The 22,112-nt window shown below is 44.3% G+C and overlaps 1 protein-coding gene across 2 annotated transcripts in view; it reads right to left on the reverse strand.

Moving 5' to 3' along the window:
* The window catches only part of CPPED1 (calcineurin like phosphoesterase domain containing 1), a 141,227-nt gene that overhangs the window by 107,133 nt on the left and 11,982 nt on the right, over positions 1–22,112 (reverse strand). For both annotated transcript variants that reach the window (XM_008958110.5, XM_003832691.6), the window contains exon 2: positions 10,503–10,721. In XM_008958110.5, the coding sequence (XP_008956358.2) occupies positions 10,503–10,721 (219 nt within the window). The remainder of the gene's footprint in view (positions 1–10,502; positions 10,722–22,112) is intronic.

The following is a 22,112-nucleotide window of genomic DNA, read 5'->3' on the forward strand; positions in this document are numbered from 1 at the left end:
GGAAAGGAAAGGGAGAGAAGGACAGGACAGGACAGGACAGGAGGAGGAGAGGGGCGGGGCCGGGAAAGCGTGAGCACTTAGGGGGTGGTTAAAGTTTATTTTAAATATAGATTTTAAATTTACAAGGAGAATGTCTCTACATATTACTTGTAGAATTTAAAAATCTAATAAAGTAACAATAAAAAGATCCGTATCTACCCTCATTTAAATCCTACAGGAGACTAGGATGACAACAACAAAAAACACGGAGAACTTCATGTTTCAATATATCTACATGTATCTATATTCCTTATTTCTAAGTGAAGCACAGATTTCTGTCTGTTTCATTCACTAACACAGCACAAACATCTAGAATAGTGCCTGGTGCAAAGTAGACTCTCAATACAGATTTGTTAAATAAATGAATTGACTATTTATTCATGTGTTCCAGAAACCTGTACTGGGTGCCTACAATGTGCTGGCTTCTTGCTAAAGATCACGGGAAACAAACTGTGAATTATTTAACCAGCATTCACTGAATACCTTCCACGTGCCTTGCACTGGGCACTAAATGAAAGTACACACCAATACAGACACACAGACACACACACACCCACTGCCCTTTAGGAACTTGGAACTAAGCTTGGGAGAAGGCGATCTAGCAGAGGTTGGAGCAATGAGATAAGGCCTTTTCCTGGCCAGAGCCTCAATCCTGGCTTTGGTTTTCAAAATTATGCCTCCGAGGCTTTGCTTATTATGGCCTGTCTTGTACCAGAATTATGTTCATGGGTTTGTGTCTGCCCAGCTGGAGGAAAATGAGTATCAACCTTCCTGGATTGTGGAACCACAGAAAAACAAAGGGCTTTATTCTTTGCCTGAAGCCGAGCACACCAAAGCATTCTTTGTCCAATGGCTTTATTTCCCAATTCTATATATTCATTACAGAATTAGAAACCTCCCAGTGGGGGTCAGGCATGGTGGCTCATGTATGTAATCCCAGAACTTTGGGAGGCCAAGGCAGGTGCATCACCTGAGGTCAGGAGTTTGAGACCAGCGTGGCCAACATGGAGAAACCTCGTCTCTTCTAAAAATACAAAAATTAGCTGGGCTTGGTGGTGCATGCCTGTAATCCCAGCTACTTGGGAGGCTGAGGCAGGAGAATTGCTTGAACCCGAGAGGCGGAGGTTGCAGTGAGCTGAGATCGTACCGCTGCACTCCAGCCTGGGCAACAGAACAAGACTCTGTCTGAAAAACAAAACAAAACAAAACAAAAAAAACCAAAATTCCTAGTGAGGAAGGAGTGTTGATGGTCATTTGGCCATGGCTACTGTTATCAGGACCTTGGTCTAGGCCTTGACATCTAATTGAAGGTGAACAGCTACCAAACTAGATGAATTAGAAGTTTTCAGGTCTCACTGGGGCATTTTCCTGATAGAAAAGCCTAACTCCTTTCATCAGTAATTCTACTTTACTTCCCCATAGCATTTCCCATTCTTAGACACACTCTACTGATTTGCTTCCTCTCCTCTCCAGACTTCTGCAGCCATATCTGCACAAATCCAGCCCTTCTTTACCTTGAAGTTCAGACTTTTCTCCCTAAGTGGATTATTCTGCTTTATCTATAGCAAATATCACTTTTGTGCACGCTCCCTCTCCTCCATTTGTTGGAATCATTTCTAAATTCAATTCCATTTTCATATTGAGTCTCTTTGGTCCCAATAGAAATGGTCCCCAAAATTCAAGTATCAGATGTCTGGGACCTTTTTAACTTTTGAAAATGCAGTTACTGGGCAATGGATGTGCGAAAGTTAACTTGGGGAACGACATTAAATCAGAAAAGCCTTCTGCTTTTAGTGATGAAAAGCTTCTTCATCTATAAATCCCAAAGTATCAACTTTGCAGATCCGTAAGCTCTTATCCCAAACCCCCTAGGCCAGATCTCATTTGAAATTCCAAGTTTTTCTAACTTTAGAATGGTAAGACAGGTCATAAAACACATATTAAACAATACTTCAAGCTGGGACTCGGGCAGTGCCCTGTAATGAAATCCAGTAATATTTTGTTAGCAAAACATATGAATATGCTCACTAAATATTGGGATCAATAAAGACTATAAACAGCCCTTTGTCACTTGGAAGGAAGTTTTGCCACCAGCTTAGTTTCAAACTTAAGAAAAAACTCTTGGTTTTCAGAGCTTTCTGAACTTTTGAGATGGTAGGTAAGGGGTTATGTACAAGTGCAAGACCCAAACGAAAGAAGCCATTGTAGCTCTCTTAAGCATTCTGCATAAAGACCCTTTTAAAGTATATACGTGTGGCCGTTTTCCTGAACATCAAAGGGCTATTTTGGAAGTCCTGTAAGAAGAGGTGGTAGCGGGCGCCTGTAGTCCCAGCTACTCGGGAGGCTGAGGCAGGAGAATGGCGTGAACCCGGGAGGCGGAGCTTGCAGTGAGCCGAGATCGCGCCACTGCACTCCAGCCTGGGCGACAGAGCGAGACTCCGTCTCAAAAAAAAAAAAAAAAAAAAAAAAAAAGAAGAGGTCATCCTGCGTTATTCAGTGTTGTGTAAAAAGCAAAGCAAAACCTACAAACTTAAAGCATTTCCCTTTAAATGCTGAGCATGTGTAAGTCTAAAGGAATAATAGTTCTCCTGATATACACCATTATCAGTTAAAAGGAATGTTCACAAACCACTTGCATACACACAAGATTACATTTAATACATTAAAAAGTGGCCCCGACCCGGCGTGGTGGCTCATGCCTGATAAGTCCAACACTTTGGGAGAACGAGGCGAGCAGATCACTTCCAGCCAGGAGTTCAAGACCAGCCTAGCCAACATGGTGAAACCCCGTCTCTACTAAACATACTAAAATTAGCCGGGCATGGTGGTGCACACCTGTAACTCCAGCTGCTTGAGGCTGAGGCATGAGAATTGCTTGAACCCGGGAGGTGGAGGCTGCAGTGAGCCGAGATCATGACACTGTACCCAGCCTGGGCGACAGAGTGAGGCTGTGCCTCAAAAAATAATAAAAATACATAAAAATACACAAATAAATAATAAAATAAAAAGTGTCTGTCTCACCCACCCACGTGAACAATCTGTGGTGATTTGGCATCACTGCGATTCCTGACTCTCAATTTACATGCTACCGGTAAACAATCATTTTGTTACACTTATTCACACCTAAGTACTTAACAGTAAAAAATACGACACACCATTAACACGGGAGAAAACAGTGTGCCCAGGGAAACTAAGCAGCACAGTGGCATCATTGGAATACCTGCCTCAGCTGTTCAGCAGCAACAGATGACAGCAGGCTTCCAGTCTCCACCCACAACGCTGCGTTCTGACTCAAAGGCTCCTGTGCACTGTATTTTATTTTTTCAGGTGAGAAGAAACATCAGAAGCAGTTGAGGGACCAGAAAGTGAGTCCGCCAGGGATGAGGAGGCATTCTGCTAGATGGCTTTTTAAAAATGTTCCCTCCAAGCTGGGTTCAGTGACTCAACGCCTATAATCCCAGCATTTTGGGAGGCGAGGAGGGCAATCACTTGAGGTCAGGAGTTCGACCAGCCTGGCCAACATGATGAAACCCCATCTCTACTAAAATTACAAAAATTAGCCAGGTGTGGTGGCAGGAGCCTGTAATCCCAGCTACTCAGGAGACTGAGGCAGGAGAATCACTTGAACCCGGGAGGCAGAGGTTGCAGTGAGCCGAGATCATGCCACTGCACTCCAGCCTGGGGGACAGAGTGAGACTCTGTCTCAAAAAAAAAAAAAAAAAAAAAAAGTTCCCTCCAGAGTCATCTGCCTTATTAACAAGGACTTTTGTCTTAGAAATCTCTTTTATTAACTGACACAATTTCTTGATCTGTTATGAATGCATGCTGTTCTAGTCCTTCAAAAGCTCACCACACATTGCAATGGTTTAAATATTTGTGTCCTCCAAAACTCATGTTGAAACGTAATCCCCAGTGTGGCAGTTCTGAGAGGTGGGGCTGTTAAGAGGTGGCTGGATCATGAGGGCCATGCCCTCATGAATGGATTAGTCCATTCATGGATTAATGAACGAATGAGTTAGTGGATTAATGGGTTATCATGAGAGTGGGACAGGGTGCTTTTTTGTGTGTTTTTTTGTTTGTTTGTTTGTTTTTTTGAGACAGGGTCTTGCTCTGTCACCCAGGCTGGAGTGCAGTGGCATGATCACGGCTCACTGAAGCTTAGACTCCCAGATTCAAGCAATCCTCTCACCTCAGCCTCCCAAGTAGCTGGGACTACAGGTGTGCACCACCATGCCTGGCTAATTTTCTATTTTTTGTATAGACGGGGTTTCACTATGTTGTCCAGGCTAGTCTCCAACTCCTGAGCTCAAGCAATCCACTTGCCTTGGCCTCCCAAAGTGCTGGGATTATAGATGTGGGCCACTGCACCTGGGCTGGTGGCTTTTTAAGAAGAGCAGAGACCCGAGTTAGCACACTCAGCCCCCTCCCCATGTGATGTTCTGTACCACTTTGAGAGTCTGCAGAGAGAGTCCCCACCAGCAAGAAGGCCCTCAGCTGATGTAGCCCCTTGACCTAGGACTTCTCAGCCTCCATAACTGAAAGAAATAAACTTCATTTCTTATAAACGACCCAGTTCCAGATATTCCATTATAAGCAACAGAAAACAGAAAACAGACTAAGACACACATTTTCACCATGTCATCTATGGGTACTTTTCCTGCAGCATTGCCATCATCCTCATCATCACTATTACAGGTTGAGTATCTCTTATGCAAAATGCTTGGGACGAAAGGTGTAGAGTTTTCCACTGTGGTGTCATGTCAGTGCTCAAAAAGTTTCACATTTTGAAGCATACTGGATTTTCAGATTAGGGATGCTCAATCTATCAGTGCTTCTTGAACCTCATTGTCCATACAATTCATCTGGGAATCTTGTTAAAATTCTGATTCAGATCCATTAGGTCTGGGTAGGGCAGAGATTCTACATCTCGAACAGCTCCATCTGCTGCTCTGGGCATCACCTTCTGTCTGACCAGCCAGGCTGCAAAACGAAGCGCACAAGGTTTGGAAACAGATGAACAAGAGTTCCCAGTTTACAAGCTGAGTGGCCTTGGGAAAAGCAATTCACTGTTCTGAGCCAGTTTCCCCATCAATTAAAATGGAAATAGCAATGACACCTCCTTTGCAAGACTGTAATGAGTAGATAAGATAGTAACACAGTTCCTGGCAGATAACAGACCCTGAATTCCAGTCCCTGCCATCTGCAGTAGGCTGAACAATGTCCCTCCAGAGATGTTCGACATCCTAACTCCTGGAACTTACAAATATGCTACCTTATATGGCAAAAGGGGAATCTGCAGATGGGATTATGTTAAGGATCTTGAGATGGAAACATTATCCTGGGTTATCTGGATGGACCTAATATAATCACCAGGGTCTTTACAAGAGGAAAGCAGGAGAATCAGAGTAACAGAATATGAGAGGGTGGAGCAGAGGTCAGAGAGGAGAAAAGGTGCAATGCTGCTGGCTTTGAAGGCAGAAGAAGGAGCATAAGCCAAGAAATGCAGCTGGCCTCTAGAAGCTGGAACCCCTAGAAGGAACACACCGCTGCAGGTTCTTGTTGGACTTCTGACCTCTGGGATGGTAAGGGAACCGTTTGATTCCACTAAGTTGGTGGTAATTTGTGATAGCAGGAACAGGAAACTAACATACCATCCTTTGGAATAATACTGATATGGTTTTGCTGTGGTCTCACTCAAATCTCATCTTGAAGTGTAGCTCCCACAATTCCCACATGTTGTGGAAGGGACCTGGTGGGAGGTAACTGAATTGGGGGGGGTCTTTCTCATGCTGTTCTCATGACTGTGAATAAGTCTCACGAGATCTGATGGTTTTGTAAAGGGGAGTTTCCCTGTACAAGTTCTCTTCTCTCGTCTGCTGCTATATAAGATGTGCCTTTCAGCTGGGCGTGGTGGTTCACGCCTGTAATCACAGGACTTTGGGAGGCTGAGGCAGGTGGATCACGAGGTCAGGAGATCGAGACCATCCTGGCCAACATGGTGAAATCCCGTCTCTACCAAAAATACAAAAATTAGCCGGGTGTGGTGGTGTGTGCCTGTAGTCCCAGCTACTCAGGAAGCTGAGGCAAGAGAATCGCTTGAACCCAGGAGGCAGAGGTTGCAGTGAGCCAAGATCATGCCACTGCACTCCAGCCTGGGCAGCAGAGTGAGACTCCATCTCAAAAAAAAAAAAAAAAAAAAAAAAAAAAAAGATGTGCCTTTCGCCTTCCGCCATGATTGTGAGGTCTCCCCAGCCACGTGGAACTGTGAGGCAATTATTCTTTTTATTTATAAATTACTCAGTCTCAAATTTGTCTTTATCAGCAGCATGAAAACAGACTAATACAAATACTAAAGCAGGCTTGCCTCCCTTTACAGAACAGAGGAGTTCCCAGGGCTACATCATCAACTGAAACTAAGTCACAGAATAGTTGCCCAAGTGCAGGTCAATACATGAAGAACTCTTCAAGGAAACTTTATATCAAGGGAAGAATTATTCCCGTGTTAACTGTTTTTGTGTGGTTATGCCAATTTTTAATAAACAGGGATGAATGCATATGTTAGCAACAAACTGTTCTAAAGGCTCAAAGGAATCTCTTGCACCCTAAAGGTATCATCATGTTCTGATTTGTCAGCTTCACACGTAATTGCTGAAATCTAACAAGGCTCCTGGGGACAAAACCAGTGGGTCGATACCTCAGCATCGGGAGGACTGACAAGAGTAACCCTAAATTAAGAGTGAAGGATGAAAATCAATGGGTCTCAGTATTTGTACAAATGTTCACTTGCTACTTATAATGTGGCTTACCCCATAGAGGAGCTTTATAATAGAAGAAAATACCAAGATAACCCAAAAGATGCCTGCAAAACAAAAATGTGTTTCAAAACTAAATGGACTTTGTGTGAAACAAAGAAGCCTGTATCTCTTAAGGATTTTCCTATGGGCTTGGCACCAAGAACTCCTCTTCCCATCACATTTTTGTGCTTCTCTACCAAGACTCTAGTTCCACAGAAAGACCTGGTCTCTTGTCTCCAGTATTACATCCATAGCATCTAGCACTGTAACTGGCACTTAGTTTGCACACAGACATTTTTGTGGATGATAAGTACTATAATAGATATTTATAAGAAAAAGCATATTATTACTTTCACTAAAAAAACATGAAAGTTCTTTTTTTCTATTTTTTTTTCTTTTCTTTTTTCTTTTTTTGAGATGAAATCTTGCTCTGTCACTCAGGCTGGAATGCAGTGGTGTAGTCTTGGCTCACTGGATTCTTCACTGCCTGGGTTCAAGCAATTCTCCTTCCTCAATCTCCCAAGTAGCTGAGATGACAGGCCCACGCCACCATGCTCCACTAATTTTTGTATTTTTAGTAGTGATAGGGTTTCACCATGTTGGTCAGGCTGGTCTCGAACTCCTGACCTCAAGTGATCTGCCCACCTCGGCCTCCCAAAATGCTGGGATTACAGATGTGAGCCACCATGCCTGGCCTTTCTCCATTTTCAACTTAAATCCACTTGGCCCAAGATATTTTCTTTTCTTTTTTCTTTCTTTCTTTTTTTTTTTTTTTTTTGAGATGGAGTCTCACTCTGCTGCCCAGGCTGGAGTGCTGTGTGCATTCTTGCTCATTGCAACCTCCACCTCCTGGGTTCAAGCGATTCTCCTGCCTCAGCCCCCAGAGTAGCTGGGATCACAGGTGTACACCACCATGCCCGGCTAATTTTTGTATTTTAGTAGAGACGGGGTTTCACCATGTTGGCCAGGCTGGTCTCGAATTCCTGACCTCAGGTGATCCGCCCACCTTGACGTCCCAAAGTACTGGGATTGCAGCTGTCAGCCACCGTGCCTGGCCAGGGCCAAGATACTATTTATGGTAGAACTAAAAGTATGCTTTCTGATTTTATTTGCCTATTAATATATGCATTTGATAATGAAGAATGTGCTAAGTAGTCAAAGCAAATAATTACTTTCTAGTGTCTAACCCTGCCTATGAGCTAAATGAGAGGGAAACCACTTATTGCATATTAAAAAATGGTAACTAGTTTTAAAATGCTCTGTTTAATCTCAAACCACAATATTCAAAACAGTTACAGTCCTTTCACTGGTTCAATTAAAACCCCAGAAAACAGTCCAAGTCTCCAGAACAAATTATACATTCTGCTTGAGTTGCACTGCATGTAAAATTCACGTTCAAAAGTTTGCCAAGTCACATTTATGAAGTCTTGACCAACTGGCGGGGCTGATCATAAAAACTATATCTTTTAATTTATAGTGTTTAATGTATATTCAGTGTATCTTATTTAAAAAGCAACATAATTGCATGAAAAGCTTTTATTTTAAATCTGATTTTGAAATATGACTGAATACATCAACAGAATTCAGAACAAGTTGGTAAACATCTACGAGAACATGTTATATAATTCCAGTGAGCCCTATAACATTCTGTTTTTAAAGAGAAGAAACCACTGAACAGAAAAATTTGAAATCTTCTTTTCTTCTTCTTTTTTCTTAGAGACAGGGGCTCTCTCTGTTGTCTGGAGGCTGGAGTGCAGTGGTACGATCATGGCTCACTGTAGCCTCAAACTCCTGGACTCAAGTGATCCTCCCACTTTAGCCTCCTCAGTAGCTGGGACTACAGGCATGCACCACCACGCCTGGCTAATTTTTTTTTTTTCTTTTTTGAGACTAAGCTTCGCGCTCTATCACCCAGTCTGGAGTGCAGTGGCGTGATCTCAGCTCACTGCAGTCTCTGCCTCCCGAGTTCAAGCGATTCTCCTGCCTTAGCCTCCCAAGTAGCTGGGGTTACAGGCGCCTGCCACCACACCCGGCTAATTTTTATATTTTTTAGTAGAGACAGAATTTCACCATATTGGCCAGGCTGGTCTTGAATTCCTGACCTCAAGTGATCCACCTGTCCCGGCCTCCCAAAGCACATAAGCCACCGCGCCCGGCCATTCTCATGTTTTCATTATGGGTTTTGTTCTAGATAAGTGGGCTGCCAGAAAAAAGAGCCACCGTAAGGAGGAACTGATACACTCAGGCTTACTACAGGGTACCTCGGCTTCTAAAGGAGTTAGACATCATCACAGAACTCAGAGCCTCGGTTTACAAGGTACAACTAGCCCCAGACAGACACCCACACCCACTGCTGTGTTTTCTGCAATGGTCTAAGGTCCCCTGCCTCCCTGAGGGACAGGAGCACTCTCCGTTTGCTTATACCTGCTTGCTGGGCTTTATCCTTGCCTAGGAGAAAAGGACATCAGAGTAGGCAAAATAAATAGGAAGAGAGTTCTAGAAGATGTCTGTCATCGTTGAATTTCCAACATCTCACTTTTTTCAGGGGAGACTGTCCTGTTCTTTAGGGCATGTGGTTGCAGTGGAGCTGATCCCACACTCTGGTGGAAGGGGGCCATGTGAGCCAGAGGGGTATGAGCCTGGGACTTTGTTTTTTGTTTGTTTGTGTTTTGTTTTTTTGAGATGGAGTCTCACTCCTTCACCCAGGCTGGAGTGCAGTGGCACAATCTCGGCTCACTGCAACCTCCGCCTCCTGGGTTCAAGCAAGTTTCATGCCTCAGCCTCCTGAGTAACTGGGACTACATGCACCACCACGTCTGGCTAATTTTTGTATTTTTAGTAGAGACGGGGTTTCACCATGATGACCAGGCTAGTCTCGAACACCTGAGCTCAAGTGATCCGCCCACCTCAGCCTCCCAAAGTGCTGGGATTACAGGCATGAACCACTGCACCCGGCCAGCCTGGGACTTTGGACCATCCAGAATAAGGCACTTTCTTTTTGTTCTGGTTTCTGACAAAAGGATACAAATGTAGACCTCCCAGGAGCCACTATCTAGAGAGAGCCTGAACGTAAATGAGGTCAACCCAGAGAAAGGCAGATCAGAGTGATGGAGAGACCAAGTCCTGATAACCAAGCCGACCCCCTAGATCCAGCTGTACCTGCAACCCAGGTCTGCTCCCGGACTTTACAGTCCCACTAGGCAACACATACCTTAAAAAAAAAAAAAAAAAAAGGGAATCCTGTTTTAAGTTGGATTTCTGTCACTTCCAACAAAAAAGCACCAACAAATAAGGGAGAAATAAAAGTGTAAGAAGAAAGGAAATGAGGAGAGAAGATTATATTTATGGATATAGTGTCTGGAAGCAGTTCAAGTTTGTCCCTGGAAATGCAGAAAGGTGATGTGTGGGAATCTGTTCCATTTTTCATATTAACCTCAAATCATCAGAACTGTAGCTGTGCCTAATTACTGTGATTAATCTCGCCAAACTCTAAATATAACATGAGTGTGCACTTTCTGATGTTCAATGATACTGCAACAATCATGAAGCGAAAGAATGGTCCATGACTGAGCAAAGATGCCTTTGAAGCAAAATCTTTTTTTCTCCTGCCCAAATGCAGTCATGACTGGCTGAAGGAGAAAAGGTCACAAGCGATGACCCGAGTCTTACCTGGCATGGCGTGGATGAGGTCGCCGCACAGAACGAAGAATTTGGGTTTGGGGTTCAGCTTGTTGATGGCCTGGACGGCTTGCTCAGTTAGACGGATCTCCTGTTCCCATTCGTCACCGCCATTGTCACAGTCCCCAGTGGACCAGGCCTTCATCAGCCCAAACTGTGGGTCTGCGCCCAGGATGAAGTAGAATGGGCCTTTCCATTCGCTTTCCTTTTCTTAAAAAAAGAGAGAGGCAGAAAGAAGGAGAAATGTTGTAAAATCTGTCATAAAAGCAACCAGCTTCCCATGCAAAGTGGATACACTATTTTTCCTAAATTAAGTAGGTCATTTTAATAAGCTGTGGTTCAAACATACCATTTTCCTGTCATAGTCTAGAGGATTTTGATTTATACTAATTATGCCTGGGACCTGGTGATACCCAAAGGCCAGAACTGTCCACGTGGGCTTCTGCAGCCACACCACCAAGCTGTTTGCTGACAAGCCAGACAGCCAAAAGGAAGCACGGGACCCCAAGAGAACCCAATGCAGAGGATATTCGTGCTCAATAATCGTCTTTAAATTAGAATAAAACTCCCCAAATTGAATGCTGCCAGAAGTATTATATTTAAATTACTAGGTGAAGCGCTTACACATCTTTTCTGTGAGGCTTCGTGGCACCATTTCCACCGTTTCGGGGGATGTGACAGAATTTTAATTATAAAACTTGGCGCTTGGAAGCTCTGGCTATCTGGTGGGAGGTGTGGTGCCAGAAATGAAATCTTGGAATGAGTAAGTCAATGTGGGAGAAAAAAAAAAGAAAAAAGAAAAATCGATGCTAACATTTCGAAGGCAGTAGGATGTGGGCATCCGTGAGGTGTGAGGCTGGGGGTGGGGACTCTTTTATGTTCTTGGAAAGGGATCTAGGCCACCTGAAATCATTCTGCTTGCTCTTCCGATTGACTCTCCTGGGCCAAAGCTTTGTGGGTCTTAGGGTTTCTACTCTTATCTGCCAGAACTGCCGTCGGTGCCTGCTTGGGCAGAGCTGGAATGGCCATTAATGGGCACAGAAGTGCTGTGGGTTTCACTTTTTAAAAAATTATTTGGCCACAGAATCCTTTCTATAATCAAAATCGTACATGACAGACCAATGTTGAAAAAACATTCCAAGCAAAGACGCTTGCTCTTACAGAATAGCATCTGGAACTTCCAGTGCCAGAGCCAGATCTGGTGCTGGACACGGCACAGTCTGAGGACCCCCGATCTACAGCCCCCTCATTTATCTTCTGAAGAAACTGAGGCCCGGAGAGGCGACAGAACTTGCTGAATGGCCTGCTAGCGCTTAGTGGTGGGACAGAGCTGCTCCATCACCTTGAGGCTGTTTTTTTTTTTTTTCATAATTTAATGTATGGCCAGGTACAGTGGTTCACGCCTATAATCCCAACACTTTGGGAGGCCAACATGGACGGATCACCTGAGGTCAAGGGTCCGAGACCAGCCTGGACAACATAGTGAAACCCCATCTCTACCAAAAATACAAAAATTAGCCAGGCGTGGTGGTGGGCACCTGTAATCCCAGCTACTCGGGAGGCTGAGGCACAAGAATCGCTTGAACCCGGAAGGCGGAGGTTGCAGGGAGCCAAGATCGCGTCACTGCACTCCAGCCTGGGTGACAGAATGAGACTCTATCTCAATAATAATAATAATAATTTAATGGACAATGCATGTTAACTGAATAAATGGCATTTCCTTTGGAAGTCATGATGATGCTGTAATTTCCAAAAAGCTCCTTGGAATCAGTTCACGTCCATGTGTTTGATTCATTTGTCTATTGAGTATCATACCGGGAGCCTTTGCTTTGCCAGGCCCTGTGAGAGGTGCTGGCAATATGAGGGTGACCAAGACAGATGAGTCCCTGCTGTCCTCGCACTCAGTGCTCGTGGGGGGAGATGAGCAAGTTAACAAGCAGGGAATAGAATCAGAGAGTATTAATGACTATGCAGATTAAGAGTGAGGCAACGGCTAGTTTAAATTAGACAGACAGGGCCAGGTGCCACGCCTGTGATTCCAGCAGTTTGGGAGGCCGAGGCGGGCAGATTACTTGAGGTCATGAATTCGAGACCAGCCTGGCCAACATGGTGAAACCTCATCTCTACTAAAAATACAAAAAATTAGCTGGATGTGGTGGTGCATCCCTATAGTCTCAGCTACTTGGGAGGCTGAGGTGAGAGGAATGCTTTAACCTGGGAGGCGGAGACTGCAGTGAGCCGAAATCATGCCACTGCACTCCAGCCTGGGTGAGAGATTCTGCCTCAAAACTAAATAAATAAATTAAATAAATAAATAAATAAGATAGGAAAGGCCTCTCTGAAGTGGTGACATTTAAGCTGAGATCTAAATGGCAAGTAAGGGCCAGTGATAACCTTTTTAAATTCCATGGCCACTTTCCCACCCATCACACTGAGCTTACTATCACCTTAGAATGGACTCTGGTTTCAAGCCTCCTTTCCCTTCTTAATTCCTTTTTCAGAGTTAAAGAAAAAAAAAGTGAACAAACAAAAATACCTCTGCACACTTTACAGAACAAATTGTACATGCACATAAAGTCACCAGTCCTCAACTTACAGCACAGTGTTCAATTACAATGGGCCAGAACTCAATCTGAACAAAGGCTGCATGAAACCCTGGTGTGTGCATCTCATGGAGAAAGACAGAAATATGGCACATCCAGCAGGGACTGAGGGAGTCAACTGTCATTCACTGAGCACTGACTGTGTTGGCAGAAAGACTCTAAGATGCCCCCCAAATCCCTGCCTCCTGATATTCACATCCCTGTGCAACACCCTCCCTTTGAGTGTGGGCTGCAACTTGCTTCTAATAAACAGAATATAATGATGGCAGTCCCTTCCAAGAGTGGGCTAAAAGAAGACCATGACTTTCATCTCTTTCTCTTTCTCAGAGCCCTTGCTCTGGAGATTAAAAACTGTCATGTTGTGAACATCCCTACAGAGAGGCCAATGTGCTGAGGAACACAGGGAAACCTCTGGCCAACAGCCCATGAGAAACCAATCCTGCCAACAACCATGTGAGTCAGCTTGGAAGAGGACACTCCTCTGTTGAGCTTTCAGATGAGACCACAGCCCCAACAGATACCTTGACTGAAGCCTTATGAGACTCTGTGGCAGATGAACTCAACTAAGCTGTACCCAGATTCCTCACAAAATCCTGTGACATGATACATATTTGCTTTTTAAGCTGTGAAAGTTCAGGGTAATTTGTTACACGGTAATAGATCCCTACAAATGAGGCATTAGGGATAAATGGTCAAGAAGTAGACAACAAGATTTCCTGAAGATCTGATCATTGTGTCATGAAAAAAAAAACTGAGACTCTTTGTGTCTTTATGTTATTAATCATTTATTTTACTTGCATAATAACCTTTTTACACCAATGAATGCTTCTAGCTGTGTTTCTACTTTTGAGGCTGTTTGCAGAGCCATTTAAGCTGGATGAATTAATCAGAACCAGATAAGGGAGGTGATCACAGGCACCCCAAGGAAGCAGCATAAATCAACCTTCTACAACAGAGTTTATGAACAGCTCCCTATAGCAAACGTTTTAACAAATCGTTTCCTATGACAAATAGTCAGAATTTCAAAAAGTCAATAGTCCTTGGAGCTATTAAAATAAATCTTTCATTATTACTTGTTTACTTACTAAAAACTTAGAATCTCAATTTTATGATGACAAGGTACAAAATAAACAGATTTGACCTAAAATAAACGACAGCTCACATATCAGTATTCAATCTACCTTACTTATCTAATGAGGTAATTTGTTTACTCAGGAATCTTCATTCTCCAAAGGAACTGGATGCTCTTAAGGTTCCTGCTACAGAAGCTGGTGGTCTTTGGTCTCATCGTAATTTCTTTTTATCAAGACTGAATTAAAGATATTTGGAGCTTACAATGCTTAATTCTAGAAGGAGGAATCTTTTTTAAATGTATACCTCTCCATCCCTTAAAAGGGCAGCTTTTTACATTATGAAAGTGAATTGTGTTTTTTTAATTTATTTTTACAGATGGGGTCTGGCTTTGTCACCGAAGCTAGAGTACAGTGGAACAGTCATGGCTCCCTGCAGCCTAGTTCTCCTATGCTCAAGCGATCCTCCTGCCTCAGCCTCCCAAAATGCTGGGATTACAGGCATGAGCCACCACACCCAGACAAAAGTGAATTCTTTTTTTTTTTTTTTTTTGAGACAAAGTTTCCCTCTGTCACCTAGGCTCCCGTGCAATGCTGCAATCTCTGCTTACTGCAATCTCTGCCTCCCAAGCTCAAGTGATTCTCATGCCTCAGCCTCCCGAGTAGCTGCGATTACAGGCATGCAGCACCACACCTGATTAATTTTTGTAGTTTTAGTAGAGATGGGGTTTCGCCATGTTGGCCAGGCTGGTCTCAAGCTCCTGGCCTCAAATGATCTGCCCGCCTTGGCCTTGGACTCCCAAAGTACTGGGATTATAGGCATGAGCCACCACACTCAGATGAAAGTGACCTCTTAACAATACTTGCACTAAAATTATTTCACCAAAGCCCAGAGTTACCCCCAGGGTACAGTCCCCAGGCACAGTCCAGCTTTTCTGGAAACCCTCTGGAAGCACTCTTTTAGCAACTTGAGCCATGGAAGTATGGATAAACTGAGGTCCACTCCTGAAGCACTCTGAGTATGACAGTATTTGTCATTACTGGAAAAAAAAAAACAAACCAAAAGACACTCAGGGGTCCAGTTTTTTCCCCCTACCTTTCCTAGCTTAAATATGAGATTACTCGGTCAAACAGTACATGCCTGACAATGCTAATTAACGAGGAGAACTAGCCTGGCAATGAGGCTGATGAAGAGGGACAAGGTGAGGGTTACCTGACAGCAGAAAGCAGCAGGTTGCTCATGGCACAGAGATGGCAGGGCTGGGCCACAGCCTTATTCCTCCAAGTGTGACATCAGCATCGCCTGGGAGCACATTCACAATGCAGAATCTCTGGCCCCAGCCCAGATCCACTGGGTGAGGATCTGCATTTTACTGAACCCCCGGGTGACCTATGTGCACATCCAAATTTGGGAAGCACCAGCCTACATACAACTAACCAAGGAACTTGAGTGGCCTGCAACTTACATGCGTTGGAGGAGAAACAGAAGCACAGTGACTTTCGTTTCCTTAAACTAAAATAACACTTCAGAGGGGCTTTGTTCAGGTTGTTAGTGGTGGTATATTTTTTATTTTGTTTTGGTTTGGTTTTGCATACTTCTCTGGTCACTGTTAGATCTCTGCCTATGTACAGGTCATGGATTTGGCCCTAAATATTTCTTATTTCTCTGTATTATTCGTTACTATCTAGTCATCACCCTTTATATTGCCTTGCAAAACTAAGTGTCAAGATTCTTTGAAAAGTAAGAAGTTGGGTTGGGCACAGTGGCTCACACCTGTAATCCCAGCACTTTGGGAGGCCGAGGCGGGTGGATCACGAGGTCAAAAGATCAAGACCATCCTGGCCAACATGGTGAAACCTCGTCTCTACTAAAAACACAAAAATTAGTGAGGCATGGTGGCATGCGCCTGTAGTCCCAGCTACCCAGGAGGCCGGAGAATTGCTTGAACTGGGAGGCGGAGGTTGCAGTGAGCCGAGATCGTGCCACTGCACTCCAGCCTGGATGACAGAGAGAGACTCCATCTCAAAAATAAGAAGTTAATCAGGGAATCCATTACTAATTAGTATGTTCTAATTTATTATTACATGACTTCATGGAAAAAGCACCCATTACCAAGTATGAGTATATAGCACACATGCATGTGTACACCCATACGTGCACACACACATACATACACGTTTTCCAGTGCACAACAGAGAAGTCTGTATTTTTCTTCCCAAATTGACTTAAAAAAATTAACCCAGTCAGGGGCCCTAACTGATGACTATGATTAAAACCAAGGTCAAATTTTGAGACAAATATGTGTGGAAGGAATAAAAGAAAAAAGTGTTGATTAACATCTCATTTCTGACCCAGATGATATCAAAACAAGACTATAAACTTTGGAAACAACTCATACAAAGCTCTGGATAATGCCTATAGGGTATTTAGTGTTAATACGTGGAAAAACATACATTTATTTAATTAAAACACCTATATCTGTTATGAGTAAGAATATCCAGAATGAATTTTTCTTTCTTTTTTTTTTTTTTTTTTGAGATGGAGTCTCACTCTGTCACTCAGATTGCAGTGCGGTGGCGTGGTCTCAGCTCACTGCAACCTCTGCCTCTCGGTTCAAGTGATTCTCCCACCTCAGCCTCCTGAGCAGCTGGGATTATACAGGCGTGTGCCACCACACCTGGCTCATTTTTGTATTTTTAGTAGAGATGGGGTTTCACTATGTTGGCCAGGCTGGTTTTGAACTCCTGACCTCGTGATCTGCCCGCCTCAGCCTCCCAAAGTGCTGAGATTACAGGCATAAGCCACCACACCCGGCCAGCGAATTTAACTTTTTCAACGTTAATTTTTTGACAGATTCATAGAGAAGGTAATTTAGCTGTCTACTGCTGTGTAACAAACTACCACAAATGTATCAGCTTCAAACAACCCATATTTATTATCTTATAGCCTCTGTGGGAGTCTGGCATGGTTTAGCTGGTCCTCTGCAAGGTCTCTCACAAGCTGCAACAGAAGTGTTGGTCAATGCTGAGGTCTCATCTGAAGACTCACATGGGGCAGGATCTGTTTCCAAGCTCACTTACATAGTGGTTAGTAGGATTCAGCTCCTTGTAGGTTGTAGGACTGATGGCTTCAGTTCCTCACTGGCTGCTGGCTGGAGGATGCCTTCAGTTCCTTGCCATATGGGCCTCTCCAATATGGCAGCTTGCAACATGGAGACTTGCCTCATCGAACCACACAAGGCAGAGGGTCTGCTAGCAAATGGAAGCTACAATCTTATATAACATCATGATGGAATTAACACCCCATCACTTTTGCTGTGTTCTGCTCATTACAATCAAGTTACTAGGGCAGCCCACCTTAAGGGCAGGGGATCACACAGAGCATGAACACCTGGAGGTGAAATCACTGGGCTCAGCTGAGAGTCAGCCATGGATGGTAATATAAACCTGAGGGCTAGTCTCACATACTTAACTTATCTCAGTTAATGTCACATTTGTACCTGACCTTCCAGTACTGCACTCAATAAGGCCATTTATTGTAGTGCATCCTGGTAAGATCAGAAGGCTTAACTCACAGAAGCCCACCGTTTCCTACCTAAGTACTAGAAATTGTCAGTGCTGGAAGGACTCTCAGAGTTACTGTAACCAGCCTTTCATTAAACCAAGGGGGAGATGCTGAGGTCTGGGTAGTGAGGGGGAAGGGAGATGGGGCTTAGGCATGCCTCAAGTTCAAGGTCACACAATAAAGACCCAGCAACATCTACCCAAGAGCTATTCAGAACCTCAGTGCTGCTGGGCTGGATGGCCTGGAGTGGTGAGAGCCATGATGAAGACAGAACATGCTCTGGGCTGCCCTCAAGTTATCCATCTCAATACTGACATTTTCTCTCCAAAAAGTTTCCTTCAAATGGAACGTCTTGATAAATGGGCTGTACACAAAGACAATGATGGCAAGACCCAGAGCTTTTCCCTGGTCGGCCGTGATGTTCAGGGTCCCTGCCAATAGCACAGGGTTGATTTGAGGCACAGGCGGGGACCCAGACATCTGTCTCCTGTGAGTGCTCAGTGGTGATCTCTTCCAGAGATTACAAACTCGACGTCTGTGGATGAGGTCTGCTTAGCAGATGTGTGCTGTTGGGCCCAGGCAGCGTTTATAAACTTCTGAATTTGTTGCCAACCTTTTTAATTGATGAGTTTCATATATATACCTGGCTTTCTGGATTCTCTTGGAAAATCTGGCCACATCAGACCCAAATGAAGTGTGCTAGTGACTCTCTGGGTCTGTACAGTGGTTGTGCCTTCACATGGGGCTTGTGCTCTCAAATTTGCCACAGTCCCCACCTGGCCCAATTTACCACCTGGCTGCTGTTGGCATGTGCAATGACAAACCCTTATCTATGGTAATCTTTCCATTTTGCTTAGAGGTGAGGAAGAGGAGACCCAGCAAAGGAAAATACATTGACTGAAATCTACAAAGGCTAAGGGGCAAACCAGGCCCCCACCTTTGCAAATTCTGCCACAGACATCACTCGCCCACATTTCAGGACAGCTGAAATTACTATAGAGAAGACATATCCAAGCCAGGAATGCCTAGGTCTAGCCAAACAACAAGCCAGGAAAAAAGAAAAATAAGCTAATGAGTTACCATAATTTTTTTTAAATGGGGTCTCACTCTGTCACCCAGGTTGGAGTGCAGTGGCATGACCTTGGTTCACTGCAACTTCCACTTCCCGGGCTCAAGTGATCCTCCCACGTCAGCCTCTGGAGTCGACCGGAGCACAGGTGCGCGCCACCATGCCCGGTTAATTTTTTGTATTTTTGGTAGAGACGGGGTTTTGCCATGTTGCCCAGGCTGGTCTAGAACTCCTGAGCTTGAGTGATCAGCCCACCTTGGCCTCCCAAGGTGCTAGGATTACAGCCATGAGCCGCCGCATCCAGCCTGAGTTGCCATAATTTTCTAAATCGAATTATAAAATTAACTTTGAAACACTTTTAAATGAAAAATTGACCTTAGAAATCAGAGTCACCTGTTGTATAGAGAATAACAAGATCTGGCCACTTTCACATTTCGGCTAACTTATAAAAGACTGTCACAGAAACCATATTTCAAAACTGAGGGATAAATACACAGTGAATTTTGGGTAATATCAAGCTAAGGACAGAAAGGCCTGTAGGTTTTCTTTAAACATTATCAGGTGCAAAGCAATTGCACTCAGAGAAGAATCTTAAAAACCTGGAAGAATTCACGCAATGCTTTACCATTAATCTTTCCTATGAGCCTCTGTTTATGTGCCAATATCCTGCCTGAAAGACAGATATTCAAATTGCAATTGCTCTTTACCGCTGAACTTTTAAAATCACAAACTAAATGTTTTCTTGGATTTGTCTCTGCTAATACATTTCCTCTCTCATTTTTATTATCCCTTTTAGGCATATTTGTCAATGTTAATGAAAGCTGACTTTTTAATATATACCAAGAATTAGAAATTTTATTGATTTTTTCGCTATTACCAGTTGAGCAATGACTAACTATAATGAAGGTGCCCCCAAAAGCAAATGAATCACTGTTTTCATCACTCAACTAGGAAAAGGCCTGGGGGCCAGCCACGTTATTAAGTAATACCTAACATTATAATAATTTCTGCTCTCATGATGTGCTAAACCTGTTACTTGTATGCAACCTCAAATAATTCAAGGTAGAATACAATGATAAATAGCTTTCTTAACTTGATTTTCATAAGAAAAGTCACATTGGCCAGTCGCGGTGGCTCACGCCTGTAATCCCAGCACTTTGGGAGGCCGAGGGGGGAGGATCATGAGGTCAAGAGATCGAGAGCATCCTGGCCAACATGGTGAAACCCCATCCCTACTAAAAATATAAAAATTAGCCAGGCATGGTGGCACGCACCTGTAGTCCCAGCAACTCGGGAGGCTGAGGCAGGAGAATTGCTTGAACCTTGGAGGCGGAGGCTGTGGATCACACCACTGCACTCCAGCCTGGTGATAGAGCAAGACCCTGTCTCAAAAAAAAAAAAAAAAAAAAAAAAAAAGAGTAGAACATAGTATTAGTATGTTTGTTTTTCTGGACATGTCCAAGCTCCCAGCTTATCCCATCAGGATCTTAAATTCAACACTTCCACAGGCAAATCCATCATCTTTTTTTTTTTTTTAATTTTACTTTAAGTTCTGGGATACATGTGCAGAACATGCAGGTTTGTTACATAGGTATACATGTGCCATGGTGGTCTGCTGCCCCATCAACCCGTCCTCTAGGTTTTAAGCCCCGCATGCATTAGGTATTTGTCCCAATGCTCTCCCTTCCCTTGCCCCCCACCTCCCAACAGGCCCCGGTGTGTGATGTTCCCCTCCCTGTGTCCAAGTGTTCTCATTGTTCAACTCCCGCTTATGAGTGAGAACATGCGGTGTTTGGTGTTCTGTTCCTGTGTTAGTTTGCTGAGAATGATGGCTCCCAGCTTCATCCATGTCCCTGCAAAGGACATGAGCTCATTCTTTTATATGGCTGCACATCTTTCTTTAAGACTGGCTCCCTCCCTAGATCTTGCTAATTTTGCCACCATCATCCCTACTCCCCCAATCTACAGATCTTAAGATCATGTGTCATCCTGTGCATGTAGCCAGCCAAGTTGCATCATTCCACATCTACAACATCCCTGCAGCAGCCCCACCTTCCCGTTCCCATCACCAACTACTCTTGGGCCAGGTATTCATGGTTCCCACCTGGGAGAAGGAGGCTGGCAGGATGGCTCCCTGCAGCTCTCCCTACTCCAGTCCATCTCAGGCAGTTGCTGCCATTATGTCTCTTCCCAACCCCTTAACCAGATCATCAAATTCCTGGCTACAGAGCCGCCATCCTGAAAGCTCCAGGGCAGGCCCACGTTTGCATTCCCTTTCTAGCATATCAGCAGCTTTTATTATTGAGTCTGGCACGTGGCAGGCATCAGTCAATATTTGGTGAAGAAATGGGTGAAGACATCAATGGATCCCCACTCATCCACTCATTCTAGCACTTGGGCCTAAAGGGGCCCAAAGTTCTTCCAGCTGTATCTTTTTTTTTTGAGATGGAGTCTTGATCTGTCCCCCAGGCTGAAACGCAGGGCACGATCTTGGCTCAAAGCAACCTCCGTCCCCCAGGTTCAAGTAATTCTCCTGCCTCAGCCTCCTGAACAACTGAGATTACAGGAGTGTGCCACCACACCCAGCTAATGTTTTGTATTTTTAGTAGAGATGAGGTTTCACCATGTTGGCCAGACTGGTCTCAAACTCCTGACTTCAAGTGATCCACCTGCCTCAGCCTCCCAAAGTGCTGGGATTACAGGCCTGAACCGCTGTGCCTGGCCTCTTCCAGCTGTATCTCACTGGTCCTGATAGACCAGTGGCTGTAGTCCCATCAGACCAGGGATGATTCTGACACATAACAATGTCTACAGACATTTTGGGGTATCACACTGGGAAGTGGGTGGTGCGGCTGGAATCCAGTGGATAAAGGCTGGAGATGCTGCTAAACATCTCATAACGCACAGGACAGGAACCCACAACAAAATCCAGCCCATAAACATCAACAATGCTGGGGGGTTGAAAAACCCTGTTTAAGACATACCACAGGAATCCCCCCAGATAGACCACTATCTGCTTCTCCAACACACCCTATACTTCCTGATATGGTTTGGCTGTGTCCCCACCCAAATCTCATCTTGAATTGTAGCTCCCATAATTCCCACATGTCATGGGAAGGACCTGGTGGGAGGTAACTGAATCATGGGGGCTGGTCTTTCCCATGCTGTTCGCATGATAGTGAATAAGCCTCACGAGATCTGATGGTTTTATAAAGCGCAGTTCCCCTGCACATGCTCTCTTGCCTGCCACCATGTAAGACGTCCCTTTGCTCTTCCTTTGTCTTCCCCCATGAT

The sequence above is a fragment of the Pan paniscus genome, chromosome 18 (genome assembly GCF_029289425.2).
Source record: "Pan paniscus chromosome 18, NHGRI_mPanPan1-v2.0_pri, whole genome shotgun sequence".
Lineage (NCBI taxonomy): Eukaryota > Metazoa > Chordata > Mammalia > Primates > Hominidae > Pan > Pan paniscus.